This window comes from Sinocyclocheilus grahami, unplaced genomic scaffold, assembly GCF_001515645.1.
Source record: "Sinocyclocheilus grahami isolate Dianchi unplaced genomic scaffold, SAMN03320097.WGS_v1.1 scaffold87.1, whole genome shotgun sequence".
NCBI lineage: Eukaryota > Metazoa > Chordata > Actinopteri > Cypriniformes > Cyprinidae > Sinocyclocheilus > Sinocyclocheilus grahami.
In genome coordinates this window covers 513,515-534,878 of record NW_015505266.1, presented here as the reverse complement: position 1 = coordinate 534,878, position 21,364 = coordinate 513,515, and the positions used below count along the sequence as shown (strand labels likewise).

The 21,364-nt window shown below is 36.3% G+C and overlaps 2 protein-coding genes across 8 annotated transcripts in view; both read right to left on the bottom strand.

The window, feature by feature from the left end:
• Positions 1 to 297: 297 nt before the first annotated feature.
• Positions 298 to 14,102, bottom strand: LOC107586927 (ras association domain-containing protein 1-like). Of its 4 annotated transcripts, XM_016274486.1 has the most exons (8): positions 13,753 to 14,102; positions 12,838 to 12,980; positions 12,075 to 12,631; positions 7,842 to 7,966; positions 3,294 to 3,398; positions 1,275 to 1,572; positions 1,047 to 1,162; positions 298 to 921 (listed from the first exon to the last, which is right to left on the bottom strand). In XM_016274486.1, the coding sequence occupies exons 3-8, from the start codon at positions 12,364 to 12,366 to the stop codon at positions 772 to 774; spliced, it is 1,086 nt and encodes a 361-aa protein (XP_016129972.1). In that variant the 5' UTR covers positions 12,367 to 12,631; positions 12,838 to 12,980; positions 13,753 to 14,102; the 3' UTR covers positions 298 to 771. The 4 variants fall into 4 exon arrangements, with proteins under 4 accessions (XP_016129972.1, XP_016129973.1, XP_016129974.1 ...); XM_016274487.1 differs by lacking the exon at positions 12,838 to 12,980; XM_016274488.1 differs by lacking the exon at positions 12,838 to 12,980 and having other exon boundaries at positions 12,075 to 12,550.
• Positions 14,103 to 19,092: 4,990 nt separating this feature from the next.
• The window catches only part of LOC107586926 (RAD54 like 2), a 33,425-nt gene continuing 31,153 nt past the window's right edge, over positions 19,093 to 21,364 (bottom strand). For 2 of the 4 annotated variants that reach the window (XM_016274485.1, XM_016274482.1), the window contains exon 22: positions 19,093 to 21,249. In XM_016274485.1, coding sequence (XP_016129971.1) covers positions 20,321 to 21,249 — 929 coding nt within the window. In that variant the 3' untranslated portion in view covers positions 19,093 to 20,320. The remainder of the gene's footprint in view (positions 21,250 to 21,364) is intronic. The other 2 variants (XR_001609410.1, XR_001609409.1) reach the window with 2 other exon arrangements.

Sequence of the window (21,364 nt, the reverse complement as noted above, 5' to 3'; positions counted from 1 at the left end):
ATTTTTTTTAAAAGTCAAAACTTATTTTAAAAATGGTTGGGCATATCAGTTATCAAACAATTAAACATGATTGCTTTCTTAATCACATGCTGGCACTGTGAAGTATTCAACAGCAGAACTTTTCTCAAACAGAAAATGTCTCGAAAACTAAATTATTTCCCTTTGCATTTATGTAACAGAAGTGCTGCTTTCAGTGCTTAAAGTTTCATCATTATTATTAAATGTAATTAATTACATTTATGTTTTTAACTTAATGGTTTAATTGAATGGCTCCTGCACACAACATAAACAGTCATTTCAAAGGGGAAATATTGTATTTAATTTCATTTCATTTACAGTGAATATCCAATATATACATGGGTGCTTCAATATCTGACAAGTATTGTATCACTAAATGGTGTTATTTAAAAGAATCTTTTTTTCCCTATTACATGTATAAATGATGCTAAAATACTCTATAATCTGCTTTGATGTATTTCATTCACCACAGACCAACAATCTGTGGCTCACACTGGAATGATGTCACTCCACATCTGGATCTACAGCTACGACTGCAGCATTTCTTCCAGTCAGTTAATGTCACACTCCTCTCACGCTCACCAGTCACGCTTAAACACACACTACTCCTGTCTCTCACTCTCATTTCCCTTTCACTTCTGACCCGTCTCATGTCCAGAGCAGGACAAAGGGTTCTTCCACACACTCTTTAGACTCAAACAGTATTTTTCCTTCTTGTTTTCACTGTTTCTGAGGTATAAGAAGCAGCTTGTTTCAGCCCGGCGTGCTGAAGTTCTTCAGAGCTTCTTTCATCTTGTCTCTGGCCAGAGTGTAGCGCCGCACGATCTGCCGCACGTGATCCTCCTCCTCCCGCTTCAGGATGCGCAGGAAGTTCTGGAGTTCAGGAAAACTGAACGCATCCCACTGCCAGAAGAAACAACAACATCTTGTTCATCCCTCAAATGTGCGTATATGCCTTTAAAAAATATTGTGCATATTTAAATTGGTATTTTTTCAGAGGACTTCCAGTCAGAAGGTTATTTACTCACATTAACTTCCCCCGTTTCATTCTCTTTAAGGACTAAACTGAGGACTTGCTCGTTGGGTCCAGCACACAGGCGCAGGAAAAGCGGATGTTCGCCATCTGCTAACTTCCTTAAGTACACTAAAAAGAGAAAGAAAACATGAAATGTATTATTTGTTAACGATGTATTTATTGTTTCCTGTAAGAATCAATGTAGAGAAGATGTCAGAATAACTAGGAGTGGTCTCCACACCTTGATTCTGTCGTTCACTGCGTTCAAACAGTGAGAACTTGGCCGGATTGTCCACCACAGTGAATTTCTTCAGCAGGGCTTCGATGACCTCTCTGGCCCGCGTGCTGGAGCTGATGTGCAGGTGTTTGACCGTGTCTCTGGGCAGGTAGAATGAGGTGTGGTGCTTCAGTGCTTTGTCTTCCTGACAATCGCCATCCCGTCCCGAGGAGGAGGACGTGCTCCGTGGAGGAGGGAGAGACACGGGCCGGGCCAGCTTGAACTGGACCTTTATGAAGCCAGTGTACGATCCATCACGGTTCTGATGGGGAGGACCAGAAACATTTTTAGTTACACTCTGAAGCTTAGCACTTACAGTAAATACCACAAATATGCTGCATATAAGTGAAACTACTATAATACTATGTACATTATATTATATTTATACATTATTATATGTATTACGATACAAACACCGCAAATAAATATATACATATACATACATAATAATATAATGTATAATGTATTATTAATATAATTATACTCCAGGCATCACTTATATAGATTTATAATAACATTATGTATATTATAATATATGTATAATTTTGTTTTATTAAATTGCTAAAAGTAATAAATACATATTTTTATGAATTTATATATAAATATACTATGCTATATATGTTTAGAAATTTTGTTATTGTATGAACAAAGAGATTATATAATAAATTATATATATATATATATATATATGTAAATTATGTATTACTATTTTTTAAATAAATTATGTATTTTATATATGAGAAATAGTATTCTATATTATTATATTATATAATTATTTTATATTTAAATAAAAAAATTAAATTATTTGGTAGAACAAACTGTATATGTATACATAAAGGATATATATATATATATATATATATATATATATATATATATATATATATATATATATGTGAGATATATATATGAATTTATATATAAATATACTATGCTATATATGTTTAGAAATTTTGTTATTGTATGAACAAAGAGATTATATAATAAATTATATATATATATATATATATATGTAAATTATGTATTACTATTTTTTAAATAAATTATGTATTTTATATATGAGAAATAGTATTCTATATTATTATATTATATAATTATTTTATATTTAAATAAAAAAATTAAATTATTTGGTAGAACAAACTGTATATGTATACATAAAGGATATATATATATATATATGGTAATATATGACATTACTATATATAATTATAATTTATTATTATTATATTATAATTTTATAAACAAATTTTTTCTTTATAAGTGTTTTTATTATATTAACTAATAGATTATATAATAAATTCAAGATTTTATATAATTTCTAGATTACTAAAATTACAAAAAATGATTAGTCAGATTTTATTTGTTAGAATATATAAATATCATTTTGATAATATTTCACATTTTTAAATTAACAAACGGCAAAAAAAAACAGTATGATATTTTGTAACACTTTATTTTAAGGTGTCGTTGTTACACGTTTCATGTACTTCCTATTACAATAACAATAATTTTGCATAATTACATGCAAGTAACCCTAAAGCACCGTTCACACCAGCGAACAATAACGTCCGTTTATTCTAAGCGCACACCTGTCTGTCGCTTTAAATTCTCGAGCTTGTGACAGCAGGATGGATTCTGATTGGCTGTCAATGTTTGTATCATTCATCCGCTGGAAAAAATTGCTCTGGAAGTGATTTCAATGATCTCTGTGCCTTTATCGTTATAGCTGTGGTGTGGACTCTGCTATTCTTTAACATTGAGAATGATTTTTAGAACTATATCTTTATAGTTTTCTTTAGAGTTATCGTGCTCGGTGTGAACGGGCCTTAAGCCGAACCCTTATCCTAACCATAACCATATAGGAAGTACATGTAGTTAATTAATATCACTCAGTACTTAAATGTATTATTACACTGGAACAAGGACACCTTCAAATAAAGTGTAACCTATATTTACATATTTAACACTGAAAGGTTTCTTTACCAGAACCATGAAGAGGTTACTGTTGACCTGAGCATTGTATTCTTTCACTTTCTGTTGTATTTCACTGAGGGACAGCTCCTGTTTCCTGCAGTCCACTGGCTCATCCTGCGGGACAAGAAGACAGTGTGATGCGTCACATGACCACAAGAGGGCGGCAAAGAAACCTCAAGAGACAGTGGCTGATGTATTCCTCAAGATATGACATTTACATTTAGACATTTAGCAGACACTTTTATCCAAAGCCACTTACAAATGAGGACAATGGAAGCAAGCAAAATCAACAAAAGAGCAATGATATGCAAGTGCTATAACAAGTCTGTTAGCTAAATGCAGTACACATAGCAAGTTTTTTTTTTATTATATAATAAATAAAAAGAAAACAGATAGAATAGAAAAAGAATAGAGCAAGCTAGTGTTAGAGGCCTTTTTTGCTTTTGTTAATTGTATAAGAAATAAAAACAAAACAGATAGAATACAAAAAGATTAAGTAAGTGTTCGTTTTTTTTTTTAAAAGAAAACAAGCAGTAAGTGAATAGAGTGCAAGTGTAAAAGGGACACGTTTTTTTATAGAATTAGAATAGAGAGTTCTAGAGTGAGAGGGTCAAATAAAGGTGGAACAGATGTGTTTTTAGTCAATTCTTGAAGATGGGTAAGGACTCAGCTGCTTGGATTGATTTGGGCAGGTCATTCCACCAGGAGGGAACAGTTAATGAAAAAGTCAGTGAAAGTGATTTTGTGCCTCTTTTAGTTGGCACAAGAATACGCTGTTCACTTGCAGAACGCAAGCTTCTAGAGGGCACATAACTCGGAAGTAATGAATTTAGGTAAAGGGGTGCAGAGAAGATGTGAAAACTTGATCAATTGTCCTAAACACTGATATTTATGGGTTTTTCTGAGATACAAACCAATAAGGATCAGACTTAGAAGAACTCTGACAAAATCAGTCCGACTTTTATGCAACTTTATTTAACAAGAATAGAGCAGAACAATCGCAGTCTGACTCTGAGGCATAAAGTGGGTTTGAAATAGTCTTTCAGATCCAGCTGGATGCCTTTACCCACACTCACAGAGAAAACAACCCTCCCTCAGCCAGAAATAGCAGACAGGAAGTGGAAACACACACACACATTGTTCCACACTCACTCACATTCATGTCGACTCTAAATGCTTTCAGATTTCAGTCAGTCCATTACCTCTGAAACTTCACACGTATAAAATCTTCCTAAATTTGTGCGGGAAAAAATTATTCCTACATTTGAGAGCCAGCTATTTTGTTTTAAGTGGTTTTATTTATCATATATTAAGTATTTATTATATTTAATAACTATTAAATTAACAAGTTACTATTTAAATATTGTAAAAATCAATTTATTTTGTCCTTTTCACATTTATATGGTATCTTTTTTTTTTGTAAAGCTGTACTAAAGTACCATATAAATTGAAATAAATATTAATTTAAGTAGTTAATAAATATGTCATTTAATAAATATATAATAAACACGTACTCTAGGCCTATAATAAATAAAATTACTGTTTTTATCTAAGACGAACTCCACAAATAGTTTGGTGCTTTGCACCACTAAAACAATACATAAAGTGTTTCATTGATGCCACATAAATAAAACTAAATCTGGTCCAGTTTTATCTCTGAATAAAAAAGAATCTGGTTTCATGAATAGTAATGAAGGTTTAATTAAGAATCAAGTCTTTATATTGATTCTGTGCTATGAAGAGACATGAACAGACTGCAGTGATGCTTTGATTATTCACTAAGAGCTACTCAGCATGACATCATCTAAAGAAGAGGAAACCCCCCCCCAGCATGCCTCACGCACACACACACACACACTCACATACACACTCTCTCTCTCTCTCACACACACACACACACACACACTCTCTCTCTCTCTCTCTCACACACACACACACTCTCTCTCTCTCACACACACACACACTCTCTCTCTCTCTCTCACAAACACACTCACTCACACACATATATATAAGTTTAAAATATTATATAAAAAGACAATATATATATATATATGATTAGATTCGAACTACTGATTATACTTTTTAATAACAATATTAAATTTTAACTTTTTAATACATTACTGAAATGTGTTCTCGAGTTCGTGAGTGGATCAGAAGTAACGTTAACTTAAGCATCATTTAAAATAAACACGCACGCGCGCACGCACGCATTTCCGTTAGTTCAGTTTCTCCCGTTCAAACTGGACTAGAAAGTCGCGAAGCCGCCAAAAAAACGGCAAAATAACACACAATGACGGTTAATATTGTATTTTGTACGATCATTAACCGCTGTCTTACTTTTTCCTTGCGTCTTTTGGTCTTTCTGAGCGAGGTGCGCGCGGTGTAGAACAGCTCGAGCTCGGGCTCGGAGTCGCTCTCGCTGCAGTATCCGCTGCTCGCGCTGCTGCCCCACGTCATGTCCAACCGCTCGCAGTCCGTCATTATTATCACCGGTTACCGAAACCGAGAACTTCCGCTGTGTCTGAGGAGGATGATGTGGCTGTCTGTGTCTGACCGACCTCGTGCAACCGGGACGCAACCGTCAGGCGTGATTCCAAACCCCACCCTTCCGCTGAGCTCCGCCCCTCGCACACAGGCTCCTCCCCCAATCCAGTCCTGCCCCTCCCCCTGAAACCCCGCAGAACAATGGAAGATAGATTGCCGTTTAAAACATGTATAAAATACCGTTTCTAAATATTTTCTAACCAATAAAAATATAATTACACCTACATATAATTATATAACTATTATAAAAAATTACGTACATTAATATGTAATTTGTAATATATTAAAAATATATAATATATTTTAAATAGTGTTTATAATAGTAAATAATATGAATATATTTTAAATAATAATAATTATTATTATTATTATTGTTGTTGTTGTTGTTATTATATCCAATATTAGCAATTTGCTAATCTGCATAAAATTCTATAATAATTTTCAAAAGCTACATATAGTAACATGTAATGTTTCTAACATTTATTTTAAATAGTACATTTGTAATAGTTAATAATAGTATAAATGTACTTTAAATACATAAACACTATCAATCATATAAAATGTATATTAGTAAAAATAATAATAATAAAATCAATAATTATCTACAATATTACCAATTCACATGCAAACACTCAGTACGACAAAAAAGCCATGCAACAAACAATATCGCTACAGTGGGCAAATAAAAATAATATTACATCTACATATAATTTACTGTACCATACTGGTAAAAAAAAAATGTATAGCCTGAATGCACTGTAAGTCGCTTTGGATAAAAGTGTCTTCTAAATGCATAAAAGTAAATGTAAATATAGAATTATACATGAATTATAAAAATAATTACAAACAATAATATTTGTAATACAAATATATAACATTTATTTTAAATATGTGTGTACCCTTATGTATATAAAAGGTATATTTAATCATAATAATAAATAATAATACTTATATATCAATAATAATAATAATAATAATTATTATTATTATTATATTATAGCCAATATTACCAATGAACAAACATTTGATATGACAGAAAAGCTGTGCAACAAACAAATAAATCACTTAATCACTACTGCTGAAAATTAAAAATATAATTTACATATAATTATAAAATAATGAAATAAACATTACATTTAATTAACATTTACATTAAATAATACACTCATAATAGTAAATAACAGTATAAATGTATTTTACATTATTATGCATATCAAATGTATATAATAATAATAACAATAATAATAATAACAGTAATTATTATTATTATTATTACAGGCATAATTGCTGGGTTTCAGGAGGATATAATACATATATAAATATTTCATATATTCTGTGCCATCTGCATAAAATGTGCTGCTGGAAAAAGTCTTGTGAGTATTTAAAAGGATTTGAAGTATAAGAAAGACCATCACGCAAATGTTGCCAAATGAGATTTTAAGATGATTTTCCACATTTGTAATGAGATAAGAGCTCCATTGTGAAGCACCACTGATTTGAGCTGATTAGTTCATTCACCCAGCTGTCAGACCTCCACCCTCCCCCGTATCACTCTCACACCATTACTGAACACACACTCACTCACACTGAAAATCAGTGGCAGAGCCCTCCTTCACTGTGACTATAACCTTACATTATTATGTAAACAATAGCTAATTATAAACCAAATATCCCATGCAACTTTAAATATATAGACATGGTTAATAAATTCCACATTTTCAGAAAACGTAAAAAAATAAAGCAATCTAAGAAGTCGGGATAGTTGATGTATTTACATTTCAAATGCTAAAATGTAAGCAGCTGCTCCTCTGCGGCGCTGTCGTAAATTGTGCGCGTCACGGCGTGTGCAGAACGGTAATAAACCCGAGCTAATGGCATATGGTGCATTGATCGTCTAGCGACAGATGACAGGGTGGAACAATTTAATTATGTTTAAATGTAACGCCTGCGCACGTCTCTGATTTACATTTGCTAGTAAACTCTCCTCTCTAGTACTGTTAGTAGCTCACTCACCACATTAGTGTCCGTCTCGATCGTGTCCTCGCAGTAGTTTAGCTGTTTGCTGACGGCGTCGCAGTTCAAGCTGCAGTCCAGTTGAATGAAGGGTTGACAGCGGTAGTGACAAGTGTAATTACAGTCTAAAAAACACAAATGTTCATTCACAAACGGAAACAACAAATACTTTGAAATTAAGCTGTTTTGAAGAATATGGGTAAAGAAAATGCTGACGGTAGCCATTGACTTCTATAGTGTGGAAAATAATACTATGGAAACCAATGGCTACCGTCAGCTGTTTGGTTGCCAACATTTTTCAAAATATCTTCTTTTGTGTTCAACAGAAGAAAGAAACTCATACTGGTTTGAAACGTGAGGATTGAGTAAATGATGACAGAATATTATTTTTTGGGTGACTGTCCCTTTAAATACAGTTCTCCATTCACAGAGCTACAGTTTAAGAGATCAAATGTCTGTTTTTGGTGGCACAAACTGAACCTTTGACAGAGAGGTCAAGCGTTTCCAGTCCAGAACGGTCTGTGAATATACAGCGCTACCTGCTGGTCATGCTGATGTATATTCTGGGTTACTTGATGAATAAATCATTCATCTGTGGTCTGGTTTTGACTGACCCATTTTTCTCAAGGCCTTACAAAGTGTAAAAACAATGCTGTTTATGATCGTTTTAATATTTGATCACCTATTACGAAGAAAGAGAAAAACAGAGAAAACTATATTTGTACCTTTTCTGATGAAAATTATTTATGCATTTATTTATTTTCTCTTTACTATTTTTGTTCTTTATTTGCTATATTGTTTCTGTTCTGTTATTTGTTTATGCAGTTTTTTTTACTTGAAATACATTTGAAGTCAGTTATCTGCATGCCATTCATTTATTTATTAATTTTTCATAATGAAACAATTCAATTAAACACACAATTCAGGTATTAAAGTATTTTATTAATTATTTACTATGCATTTATTTTAGTGCTGTCAAATAATTAATCGCATCCAAAATAAGCTTTTTTTCTATAATATGTGTGTGTACTGTGTATATTTATTATGTATATAAGACACACACATACAGTATATATTTTGAAAATATTTACATGTATATATTTATATTCATATAATTTAGATTATATAAATATATTTAATATATAAACATAACATATTTTTCTTAAATATATTCTGTATGTGTGTGTATTTATATATACATAATAAATATACACAGTACACACACACATATTATGTACACAAAAACTTTTATTTTGGATGCGATTAATCGCGATTGATCATTGCCCAGCACTAATTTATTTATAGATTTACATTTATGTTTTAATTCATGCATTAGTATTAATACATAATAAAACTAAAATTAACTGCATGTATTTTAACATCTAATCTGTATAAGGTAATTTAATAAAATTTTTGTATTTATGCATTTAAAGTATTTATATGCTTATGCGGAGTATTTATTTGCTATGTATTGTGACTTACTGACCATAAATAAACTGATGACATTATTGATTGATTTGCTGTTTACTTTCCTCTTAAATTTCTTAATCAGATCACAGAGACAGAACAACAACACCCGGACTCTGTTTTAATCATTCTCGGGGACTTTAATAAAGCCAATCTCTCCCGTGAACTGCCAAAATACAGACAGCACATCACATGTCCCACCAGAGACAGTAATATATTGGATCACTGTTACACTACAATAAAGAATGCATATCGCTCCGTCCCATGGGCAGTTTTGGGGCTCTCTGATCACTGTTTAGTTCATCTAATACAGACCTACAGGCAGAAACTGAAATCAGCTAAACCTGTATTAAGGACTGTAAAAAGATGGACTAATGAAGCAGAGCAGGATTTACAAGCTTGTTTTGACCTCACTGATTGGAGTGATTTTGAAGCTGCTGCCACCGATCTGGACGAGCTCACAGAGACCGTAACATCTTATATCAGTTTCTGTGAAGACATGTGCATTCCTACCAGGACTCACTTAACTTACAACAATGACAAACCATGGTTCACTGCAAAACTCAGAAAGCTCCGTCAGGCCAAAGAAGATACTCACAGGAAGGGGGATAATGTCTTGTATAAACAGGCTAAATACACACTGGAAAAGGAGATCAGAGTGGCAAAGAGGAATTATTCTGGAAAAATAAGGACTCAGTTCACTTCCAGCGACTCGGCATCAGTGTGGAAAAGTCTAAAAGAAATCACCAACTACAAGACACCATCCCCCAACACTGTGGAGAATCAACACCTGGCAGACGATCTGAACGAGTTCTACTGCAGGTTTGAAAAAACACCCCACACCCGCCCTGAACACCTCTCCACACAACCATTCACACCTCCAGCAACCCCCCTCTCCCCCACACCTGCAATTCAGATCAGCGAAGAAGAGGAGCGCCAGGTCTTCCGGAAGCAGAAAAGGAGAAAAGCACCAGGCCCAGACTGTGTTACACCAGTCTGTCTGAAATCCTGTGCTGACCAGCTGGCCCCCATCTTCACACAGATCTTCAACAGATCACTGGAGCTGTGCGAAGTCCCTTCATGCTTCAAACGCTCCACCATCATCCCCGTCCCAAAGAAACCCAAAATTACTGGACTTAATGACTACAGACCTGTGGCTCTAACGTCTGTGGTCATGAAGTCTTTTGAAAGACTGGTGCTGGCCCACCTGAAGGACATCACTGGACCCTTGCTGGATCCTCTTCAGTTTGCCTACAGAGCAAACAGGTCTGTGGACGATGCAGTAAACATGGGACTGCATTATGTTCTGCAACATCTAGACAGACCAGGGACTTATGTGAGGATCCTGTTTCATCCCAAACCTCCTCCTGCCCAAACTAACTCACTCTCCGTGCCCACCTCCGTCTGTAAGTGGATCACCAGCTTCCTGACAGGCAGGCAGCAGCTAGTGAGGCTGGGAAAATACACATCCAGCACCCGTACGATCAGCACTGGAGCTCCTCAGGGTTGTGTTCTCTCTCCACTGCTCTTCTCCCTGTACACCAACGACTGCACATCTAAAGACCCCTCTGTCAAGCTCCTGAAGTTTGCAGACGACACCACACTCATCGGCCTCATTCAGGACGGTGACGAGTCTGCTTACAGACAGGAGGTCGAGCAGCTGGCTGTCTGGTGCAGTCTCAACAACCTGGAGCTCAACACGCTCAAAACTGTGGAGATGACCGTGGACTTCAGGAGAAACCTCCCTGCACTCCCCCCACTCACCATCTTGGACAGCACTGTGACTGCAGTGGAGTCATTCAGGTTCTTGGGCACCACAATCTCTCAGGACCTGAGTGGGACACTCACATTGACTCCATTGTGAAAAAGGCCCAGCAGAGGTTGTATTTCCTTCGCCAGCTGAGGAAGTTCAACCTGCCACAGGAGCTGCTGAAACAGTTCTAATCCACCATCATTGAATCTGTCCTCTGCACTTCTATAACTGTCTGGTTCAGCTCAGCTATAAAAATCTGACCTCAGAAGACTACAGAGGGTAGTCCTGACTGCTGAGCAAATCATTGGTACAACCCTCCCTTCTCTCCAAGATCTGTACTCATCCAGAGTGAGCAAAAGGGCTGGCAAAATCACTCTGGACCCCTCACATCCAGCACACTCCCTCTTTGAACTGTTGCCATCTGGTCGACGCTACAGAGCACTGAGCACCAGAACGACCAGACACAGGAACAGTTTCTTCCCTCAGGCAATCCATCTCATGAACACTTAACAATAACTGTGAAACACACACTATTTATTCACTCATATACTTATTTATCGAACACTCATACACTCATAGTCTACACCTCAAATTTGCACATAATATACCTGTACATACAAAACTGTCTATTGTAATATACCTGCACATACAATTGTCAATTTATATATTTTTATTCCTTATTTACTTGTTCTATTTTTATTTTTATTATCTGTGTTTTTTGTTATGTCACTGTCATTCTGTTACACTGTGGAAGCTTCTGTCACGAAAACAAATTCCTCGTATGTGTAAACATACCTGGCAATAAAGCTCATTCTGATTCTGATTAACCACGTCTTTACAACACACACCCACACGATCTCTGTCCAACATAAGACGTTTTCTAAACTGTCCGTTTCCCTGTCTAAACATCCTTTTCCTATTGGCTTATGCTCTCTGAGGGCCAGATTGTCTTGACAGCAGCAGAAGACAGATATGGCAGTGGAAATGGTCTCGATTATCTCCTAATGACTCACGTGTGCAGCGGAGGCTCTGGTGGTACAGGCCCCAGATGAACTCTCCGCAGAGGTCGCACCAGCTCAGCTGCGTCTGTCTGCAGGGCTGGAATTCATGTCCCCATCCCGGTTTACACGTCAGCCAGTCGGGGTCCTCCAGACGCACGCGCTCCCCCACCATCCGCACCACCTTCTCTTTGCTCCACCTTTCTAGAGTGGGCCCATCGCGGGCCGGAGGGCCGCTAGGGGGTGCTAACTCGATGCGGTCATCTGGAGTCAAGTCCTGCAGTTCAATAAGCTCACATTTTGCCATATTGGGAACACAGGAGGCTGCAAAGCATGGCTCAGTAGGTCATGGGAGATGATTTATAACTTCAGACCACATCAGAGCGATCCTGTTTACGCCAAACCAGGCCCACAGACTTCGGGTCTGGCTCTGATGTGTTTGCATATCCAGGCTTAGAACAAACATGGATCACTCATGTCGATCCTACAGTCTTAATATAAAAGAGATGATGATTTTTTGATGAGTTTTCAGAACGATGTCAGTTCTCAAATCAGTTTTCATCTGGCTCAATCTGAGGAAAAACAACAGAGATTAGATTATGCTCTATATTGTGGTTCTGTATGATTACAGCAAATGTGGACAGTTATAATCTCCCTGATCTTCAGAGGGCTCCATTAGAATTAAATGTTTAGTCTGTCTCCTTTAAACATCAGACAGCAAGTCTACAAATGGGAATAAATGTGGATTTAACATTCCAGTGGGTTTGTGCAAACGAACCTGTCCTTTACAAAACCACTTGACAACATCTATCTGGAGGCTGATCAGTATGCGTGAGGAGGGATATTGCACTCAAGGGTGTTTTGGACCATTTTTGTTGTAGGGCACCTCTTTTGGCTACTGTCCTAATCCAGAGAACGGGCCTGAACAACCAACCATGAACAGAAAGAGGCATAAAACTGGGTCACAAAAGCATAGCAAATAAATAAGTCATAAAATAGACAAATATAGCGAAGACTAGATAAGAACAGAATAGAATACCGGATAAAGATTAGATCTGAAAGCATGTGCAACTGGCAAATTACTTGGGAAATAATGCAGATAATTATCTTAAAGAATAAGCAAATAAATAAATGCACCAATAAATGCGTGACTACTTACATAAATGTTTAAATCTATAAATACATGCTTAAAAATAATAATTAAATTAATAAATACATTTTAAATTTAATTCATGTAATTAAAATGAATAAATGAGTTAATAGAATACAGATTAGGTACTAAAATGTGACTTCAAGTGCATTTACTGCATAAATAAAACTAATTCATACATAATAAATGCATAAACAAATCAAGAGAATAGAATACAATATAGGAAATAAATCAACAGGATAAGAAAATAAATCAAAGCATATACACATACATACTAGAAATCTATCAATACAACAACCAGATAAAAACGAATGTGAAAATGTGTAGTAGCTATTAATTGCAGACAAATAACACCCAGGAAAAACAAACAAATCAACAAATGTAAGGAAATAATCTCTAACAGATTAGATTAGCAATTTGACGTCATTGAGAAAAAGCCTACAAACTTCGGAAAGCACGTCTATAATTTGTCAGTTAAAGTCAGATTACAGTTTCACTCGTATTTGGACCTCTTGTAGTAACTGTTTAAGAAGACAAACCTACCTTAAACCAAAGCAAGTGACTTTTAACGCTCAGATTGACAGTAAACGCGTCTCAAATCAAGCGTAATCTGCGCGCGCGACGCGTGTTTGAGAGCAGATCACGCAAATGATTGCGCAAAACTGAGACAACGTCTTCCGTTACGCTCAAGGCTGAAGTGAAAATGGTCCTCCACCGGCAGCGAGATGTTTCCTCAGATGTTTTCTCGTGATTCGCAGCTGTTAGTTTCTCCTCTGAACGCGCACCTTGTCCGACGCGACCGCTAGTGTGCGTTTCTGCGCATGCGCCGTAGACTCAGATTAACGCTTAATCCGGCGCGATCCGTCCTAGTTTGAGCGGACATCGTTTCCTGAAACATTTGGTGGACCCTCGGGTCTTATAACGCGAACCCCCGCCTGTGGCAAGGCTGTGGGTCTATTTACACTGACCTTGTTTAAAATTAAACTCGTTCTTAAAGGGACAGAGCAGCTAAAAAAATGATTCACTCTCACATCATTCTTTCCTCTGAGGAACAAAAACAAGATTCTATAACGCAGCACTTTCCCATAAAAGCGCTCCAAACAACTTGTATGCTATGTATATTAAGTCACACGGTAGGTTTGTGCACGGAACAGACTAAAGTTTACGTCGTTTTTGACAAATCTTCCGACTTTTGCTACAGAATTATGCATACGTGTTGGATATGACCTTAAGAAACCGAAAAATGGCAAATTAGACGATCAGTTCCCATTTTCCCATGTGAAACTTTCTGTGCAGTGACTGTATCGAAATCTAGTGCACTTGATGTAGTTGGCAGACGTCCGTAGGCTTGATCGCATTCTCTCTGATAGAGGATGTCTTCTATCATCAGGAAGGGAGGTTTGGAGACCCACAGGACGAGATAAGGAGGTTTCTGTCCTCCGGTCAGTCTGGATGAAGGCCAGCGGGTCACAGGACACAGGTCTCCAGTCATCTCATGACATTTCACTGAACAAACTCTGCTGATATGTGACTGTTACTATATTAGGGGCCAATATGCAATATTCTGATACAGAACAATGTCCAGTATGCAGTTATTCAATCTTTTAATCAAGAATATAAACTGTTTCGTTAGTATATGCATGGGTCAATGCCAAAGATGCATACTCATAAAATAGATTTGTTTCACACTGAAATTGTGAATGAATGACCCTAAAATAAAAGTGGTGTAACCATCAAGTAAACTAGTATGAAGTACTTGAGTACGCACAACATTATTACTTTTCAAATTTTCATTATTAAGTTTTCAAGGAAGGTAAAAATGCAACCGAACCCTGTATTTATTGACTGAAAATCAATACAATTAAAATAAAACATAATATAAAATAAACATAATAAATAAATCTAAATAGAAAGTACACAAAAACATACTTTTAAAGGTAAAAACATTACTGACCCCCAGTATTTATAAACAGGAAATTAAAAAAACAACGTAAAATACAAAATATTTCATCTAAAAATAAATACAAACACAAACAAGAAGGTTTATAATTGATTTATAATGAATCAATCAATATGCCTAAATAAACAAACGTATTTTCTCAAAATACAATTGCATATTGCACAGTTATATTGTATTTGATTAATAATTTTAAAAAATGGTCTAAGTTCGGGTAAAATCTACACTGACACAAATAACAGTGAACTGTGCAGGATTTAATCATTTGCAGAATCTGGAAGAAAGAAAAGTCCAGTGTGATCCGTGCAGGTCAAACCATGGAAAGACATGCATGTAAACATCAAATCCCACCTCAGCACCAGCAAAGACATTTCTAGAACAGAGGCAAACTGGAAGAAATGATTACTGTTTTTTACTATATATCAAATTCTTGAATCATGTGTTTAGACTTATTTAAATGTCTTTTAAATATCCTATAAATTATATAGGCCTACACTGTTAAAAATGTATTGTAATTTTACAGGAATTTCCTGGCAACTAATTGCCGTGAATTGTGCCGTTAAATAACAGTAATTTACTGACATCAATTTACAGTTAATTTACAGCTCTTCATTTTTACAGTATGATACTGTATTACTACCGTGGAAATTAACTCTGCTCCAATTGCTTCAAACAGTCCGAGTTGAAAATACTAGTATTCATACGGTGTCAGTAATGTGAACTTATTTCATTCGAGTCCATTAAGAAGAGATATTTCATAGTATAAAACTACAAACACTTTAAATAACTACAAACATGTCTTTAACTCAAATCATTGCAGTTCATCATCAGCTATAGCACACATGTATGTGTTGAAGCACTTAACAAAAAGATCATCGCTGCTTAGGCAACTGCACAGTTACTGTCTTTAAATAAAGCTTTAAATAAATGCAGGCTCTACTCTCCTGACTCACAAAACTACATTAAACTACCAGGTCTCTCTTGAGCAAAAACACATCGATACAGTTCAGTTCAATATTTACTCTTCTTATCAGTTCATGACTTTGCATAACTGTTTTCTGTGGACCTTCACTAAAATTTCAGTAAAAATAACTTTTTTCCCTTTGGTTAATCTGACTGTTAAGTTTTACAGTAAATTGCTGTTATTTCCTTTTCTGCAGAAGGCTACTTTCTCGAAAACAACAAATTTTACCCAGAATGCATTGTTTGTTTTACTGTTGTAATGAAAAAACAGGATGTTACTGTCAGAATATGGCCGTTTTTTACAGTAATTTTTTACAGTGTACATATAAATAAAAAATGTTTGTATGCACAAAAGACTAATGACATCATAAGTGCAAGAAATGCATAAACACGAGCATGTAATAATACATTACAAAAAGTAAATATATATTTTGCAATATAATTAAAAAGTACTGATATGATGAATTTAAAAATGGCCTAGCGACGCCCATGCGCACAAACCCTACAGGACCCAGTGCCCCCCTTCCTCAAATATTATGGAAGTAAAAAAAAACACATAGTATAGGAGTCAAAATAGAACTTTAATCAAATATAAAAGTAAATAAATTGTACTACAATTGTAGCTCTAGCCAGCTACCTATGGCTATGATTTTATTAATACAGTTGTCTGATTGATTTTATAGTCTAAAGCATTCAGAAATCACGCAAAAGAAAATGAAGCAGTTTTACTACGATAAAACCATGGTTTATTTTTGTAAGGGTTGCGATGTCCGTATGTTTTTTGTTGAAGAAATTATAGAGGCTGTGTCATCTATAGCAAAAAGCTGGCCAAAAATGTAAGATTAAGTGAATATTTGAATTAAACGTTTGGCCAGTACCCTAAACAAGGGTTTGATTGTCCTGTAAGTGTAGCAGCAGCAATTACAAAGCCTTTGGCTCCCTTTGCAGGCATTTGTAATAACATCTAATGCACATAAATTGTATATTTTGTATTACATTATGTATTTTAACAGTGTTATTAACCAATCATTATTGCCTCATTGTTTTTATATAACGCATTTTAAGTAATTTTAAAGGTTGTTGTCTTAGGTCTGTTTTTATAACCACAAAAATTTTTATCTTAATACTTCTTTGTAAATGATTATTTGAAGTAACAAAACCGTGGTTAACTTGCGTATTTTTGGTGTTATTGGTGTTAAAACCATGGCTAATTTTCGTAAAGGAACGTGGAAACTCAGAGAGAATATTAGATGCGTTGGTGATGGTGAACTTATTTCCGACATTAAAACGTTATTAACGTCAACAGCAAAAAAAAAACACAGGATTATGAATGTGCCTGAAAGTGATGCACAGGGTTTTTTTTCTTTTCTCTGCGCCGGATTGCTGATGTCTTTTCACGGGCATAGATGTCCATCCATCAATTATGGATGGCACGAGGTGCCAGTGTTCGCCAGCGCAGATGCGGGAATGTTTTTGAGCAACTGGGATGGTGCCCCCCTGGGAGTTGGTGCCCTACGCAAACTGCGTACTCTGCGTATAGGGAGCGGTGGTACTGACTGAAACAGAACTTTATCAGCTGGACCAGAATTGCAAGTTACTGAGCTAGTTTTATTGTTAATTATGTATTTGTCCTTTTGCAACTACTATACTTAAAAACTAAAAAAAAAATATATATTTGTAACGTTTCATATTTTTGAAGCAGATATCTTTGGAAATGACTGAAGGCAACTATTTTTCTTAAATGCGACGATAAAAGATTGTGTTTATTAAATTATTTGTCATTGTTTTGATGTTTTTGCATTTATCAGTGCCAGTCCGCCCTTTTCTGCTCAATTAAACAATTGCAGATCATGAGAGAAAACATTTATGCCAACAAATGTTTCTTAATGATTGTAGTGTTCGTTAAAATGTTGCACAAAATCTTTTTCTGTTGAATTAAACAATCGCAGATCATGAGAGAAAACATTTATGCCTTATGACTGAATGTTTATATTATTAATAATAAATATGGTGACAATATCTTAAGCAACAAATGACAAATCATAATTTTGTTTAAATGTTGCACAAAATGTTTTTCCTGTTTAATTAAACAATTGTAGATCATTACGAAAACTTCTACCTGAAAACTTACATATTATTATTATACATAACTTAAAATATAATATTAATAAAATATTAAAATTGTAAGGAGCAAATATTTGTAAATGGCAGAGATATATATATTTTTTTAATGTAGACCATTTTTCCTGTTGGGAAAACCATTTTCTTTACTTGAAAATATAAATTTTATTCAAATTATTAAAATATATTTATATATTCAATTGTAAGCGACAAGTATTTAACCTTTTTGTTCAAATGTACAAAATCTTTATTTTCTGTGCTATAACAGATCACGTTGATAATGCCTATTGTATGAATAAATTATATAATATATATAGCTTGTGCACTTAATTAAAATTCTTTGCAATTCACACATTGTTTTAGCTGCATAAAGTGCATGATGTTAATATTTATATTATATTAAGATTTACTAACTTTATAAAAAGAAAAAATATATATATACAGTGGGGCAAAAAAGTATTTAGTCAGCCACCAATTGTGCAAGTTCTCCCACTTAAAAAGATGAGAGAGGCCTGTAATTTTCATCATACCAGTTATTCTAAATACAGGAGGAGTCAAGTTTATTTATGTTAAAACAATATTTAATAAATACAATGTCATTTGAATGTACTCCTCTCCATGCTGGGAGCATGAGATGACGTGTGGACACCTCCCGGGACAGCGCCTGTATGAGATCATGTGTGTTTGCGGGTCCCGACTGCTGAATCGCTCACAGATCGTGGTCTTGAACTCACCTATGGGGGAAAAAAAATCCTGCGTCTCTCGGATAGAGGGATTTTTTTCCTTAAAAAAAAAGGTTCAAAACGTATAAAAATAAAAAAAAGAATGAAAATGAATTACTCTTCAGCATTATAAATAAATATTTCTAGTAAATTTGTACATAGTTAAAAGAGAAAAAACTAATACATAGGTATGCCGTAAGATGTTACAAAACAATGATTCGAATAACAATGAAAAAAAGATATAAATCACATGTCAAATGCGCACCATTATATTGATATAACAGCGTCTGCAGACTCAGGCCAAAGTTCACAATGTGGGTATCTGCCAATCAGAAAGCAGATTGTGGGAGGAGTCAAAATAAAGAGCTCTAATAGGCACAGAGAATGAACAGTGTTATTGGCTGAGGGATTTGTCAGTCACAGGTCAACCAGCGCGTGAACGAGTCAACATTAACACAAACGTTTAACACATCGAGATTCTTTAAAACGGCCCAACGAACACTTTGGTCATGACTGTGGCCCCAACACGGATGAAACTGAATGAGCGCGCAGATGATCCGAAGCGCAAATTTCAAAAAACGACAGCTAGTAGGGTTGCATAACAGTCTACACATTCGTAAGATGATCCCAATGGAGAACAATGGATGATTTTGTTTGCTACGCAATTGAACGAGAACACAAATCCATTTGTCTGCTTTAAGGCTAATATCGAACTAAATGCACTAAACGCACTAAACTTACGTCCCTCCACCAAATTTTAAAGGCTAACATGAAAATACATTCGAGTTTTTAAGGTTTTCCTTGTCGTTTTTTTTTTCTCAAAGGAAAGCAAAAAGGTCTCGGCGGTGCTAATGCTAGGCATGGCTTCTGTCGTTCTACGATTCGATTGTTACGAATTCCCCCCGTTGCCCAGTCTGCGATTTCAAACGAATATGAATATTCATGTAGGACCACCGTTTACAAAAGTAATAGTAGTACTTACAATTATAATAAAAAAAGGTCACATATGTTTTTTCGTTTATCATTCCAGGTGATGCTACAAGGTCTAGCAAATGTCTAAGTATCTCTAAAGTCATCTCTTACGAATGCAAAGTCTGTAAAGACAATCACATTTAAGTCTGGTTCGGTATTCTCTCTGAGGGAATTCGTCAGGTCTGCGTCCAGGCCCTCGCGAGAGAGATACGACTAGGGCTCTTCACGTTAGCCCTGTGCTCTGGTCCCTTACGGTAAAGAAAAATATATAATCGCCTTTCTTAACTCCATGCATATTCAGCATTTGGATTTATATAATTTCAGCTCCATCCAATAGGATTCTTCCATTTGGAACAACGGAATCCAAGGCAGCCAATCACTGGCCCATCACCTCTATGACATCGTCGTCTGAGCTGCTCCCGCCGTTTTCCGCAAGCGAGGGGTGCGTGTCGGGGCGGTTGAACGCTGCCCCCAGCAGGCCGGAGGAAGAGAGGAAATTGGAGGCAGAAGCTGGCGTAGAGGACAGGCCTCTAGGGTGTAGGGACCCAGGGAACAGCGGCTGGGAAAATGGTACCGGGAAGCCAGAGAGCATGCTTGCCATGCCAGGGTTCATGAGGAAGGGTGGGAGCGAGGAAGTGGAGGATGATGACGAAGAGGGCACTGAGGATGAAGAAGGTGCCAGCATTCCAGCATGTGTGGAGGATGTGGTGTTGGTCGAGCAGGTCGAGGTAAGAGTGCTGTTGGACACGCCAAGTCCGAGTTGATCAGTGGGGAATATAGCATGTAGGTCACCCAGAGCCTGACCGGCTTGCTGTAGGAGGTGCGATCTGCTTCCAAGAGAGGGGGGAGTCATGTGACCCAGTGCGCCCAGCAAGGCAGGGTTCAGCCCCATGGATGGGAACCCAAATCCGCTGCTTAAAGGAAATCCCGGGTAACTCCCGGCTATACCGGTTGATGTTGAGGTCCTTTTGGTGCTAGGTGGTTTGGATGTCCGACTTTCCAAAAGCTTCCGTTTCAAACTTTGAACGTCCATAGACGACGCAATGTCATTGCTGAGCTGCCGGTGTTGGTCGGGGATTCGAACTGGGTTCTGGATGGGTCTGTCCACTCTCGAGGGTTCGGGTGTTCCTGAAAATGGCAAGTTTTCTCCCGCTGGAACCGGGTCCTTGTTACTCTGGAATTCTCTGAGCAGTTTGGGGCTGTCTTGGGGCGAAGGACGAGGCGAGGCCCCGGGGGTTAAACGTTTTGGCTCCTGAGGCGATGCACGACCGTTACTGACAGAATGCAAGGGAGGGCCCGATTCCTCTGTGAGAAAGAAAGAGATTTTGTTAGTTTATGTTGGTGTAGACTACTAGGTAAATATCTGAGGTGGTCACCGAAAGATCGTAGAGTCACACCCCAGTAAAGGATTAAACCATCA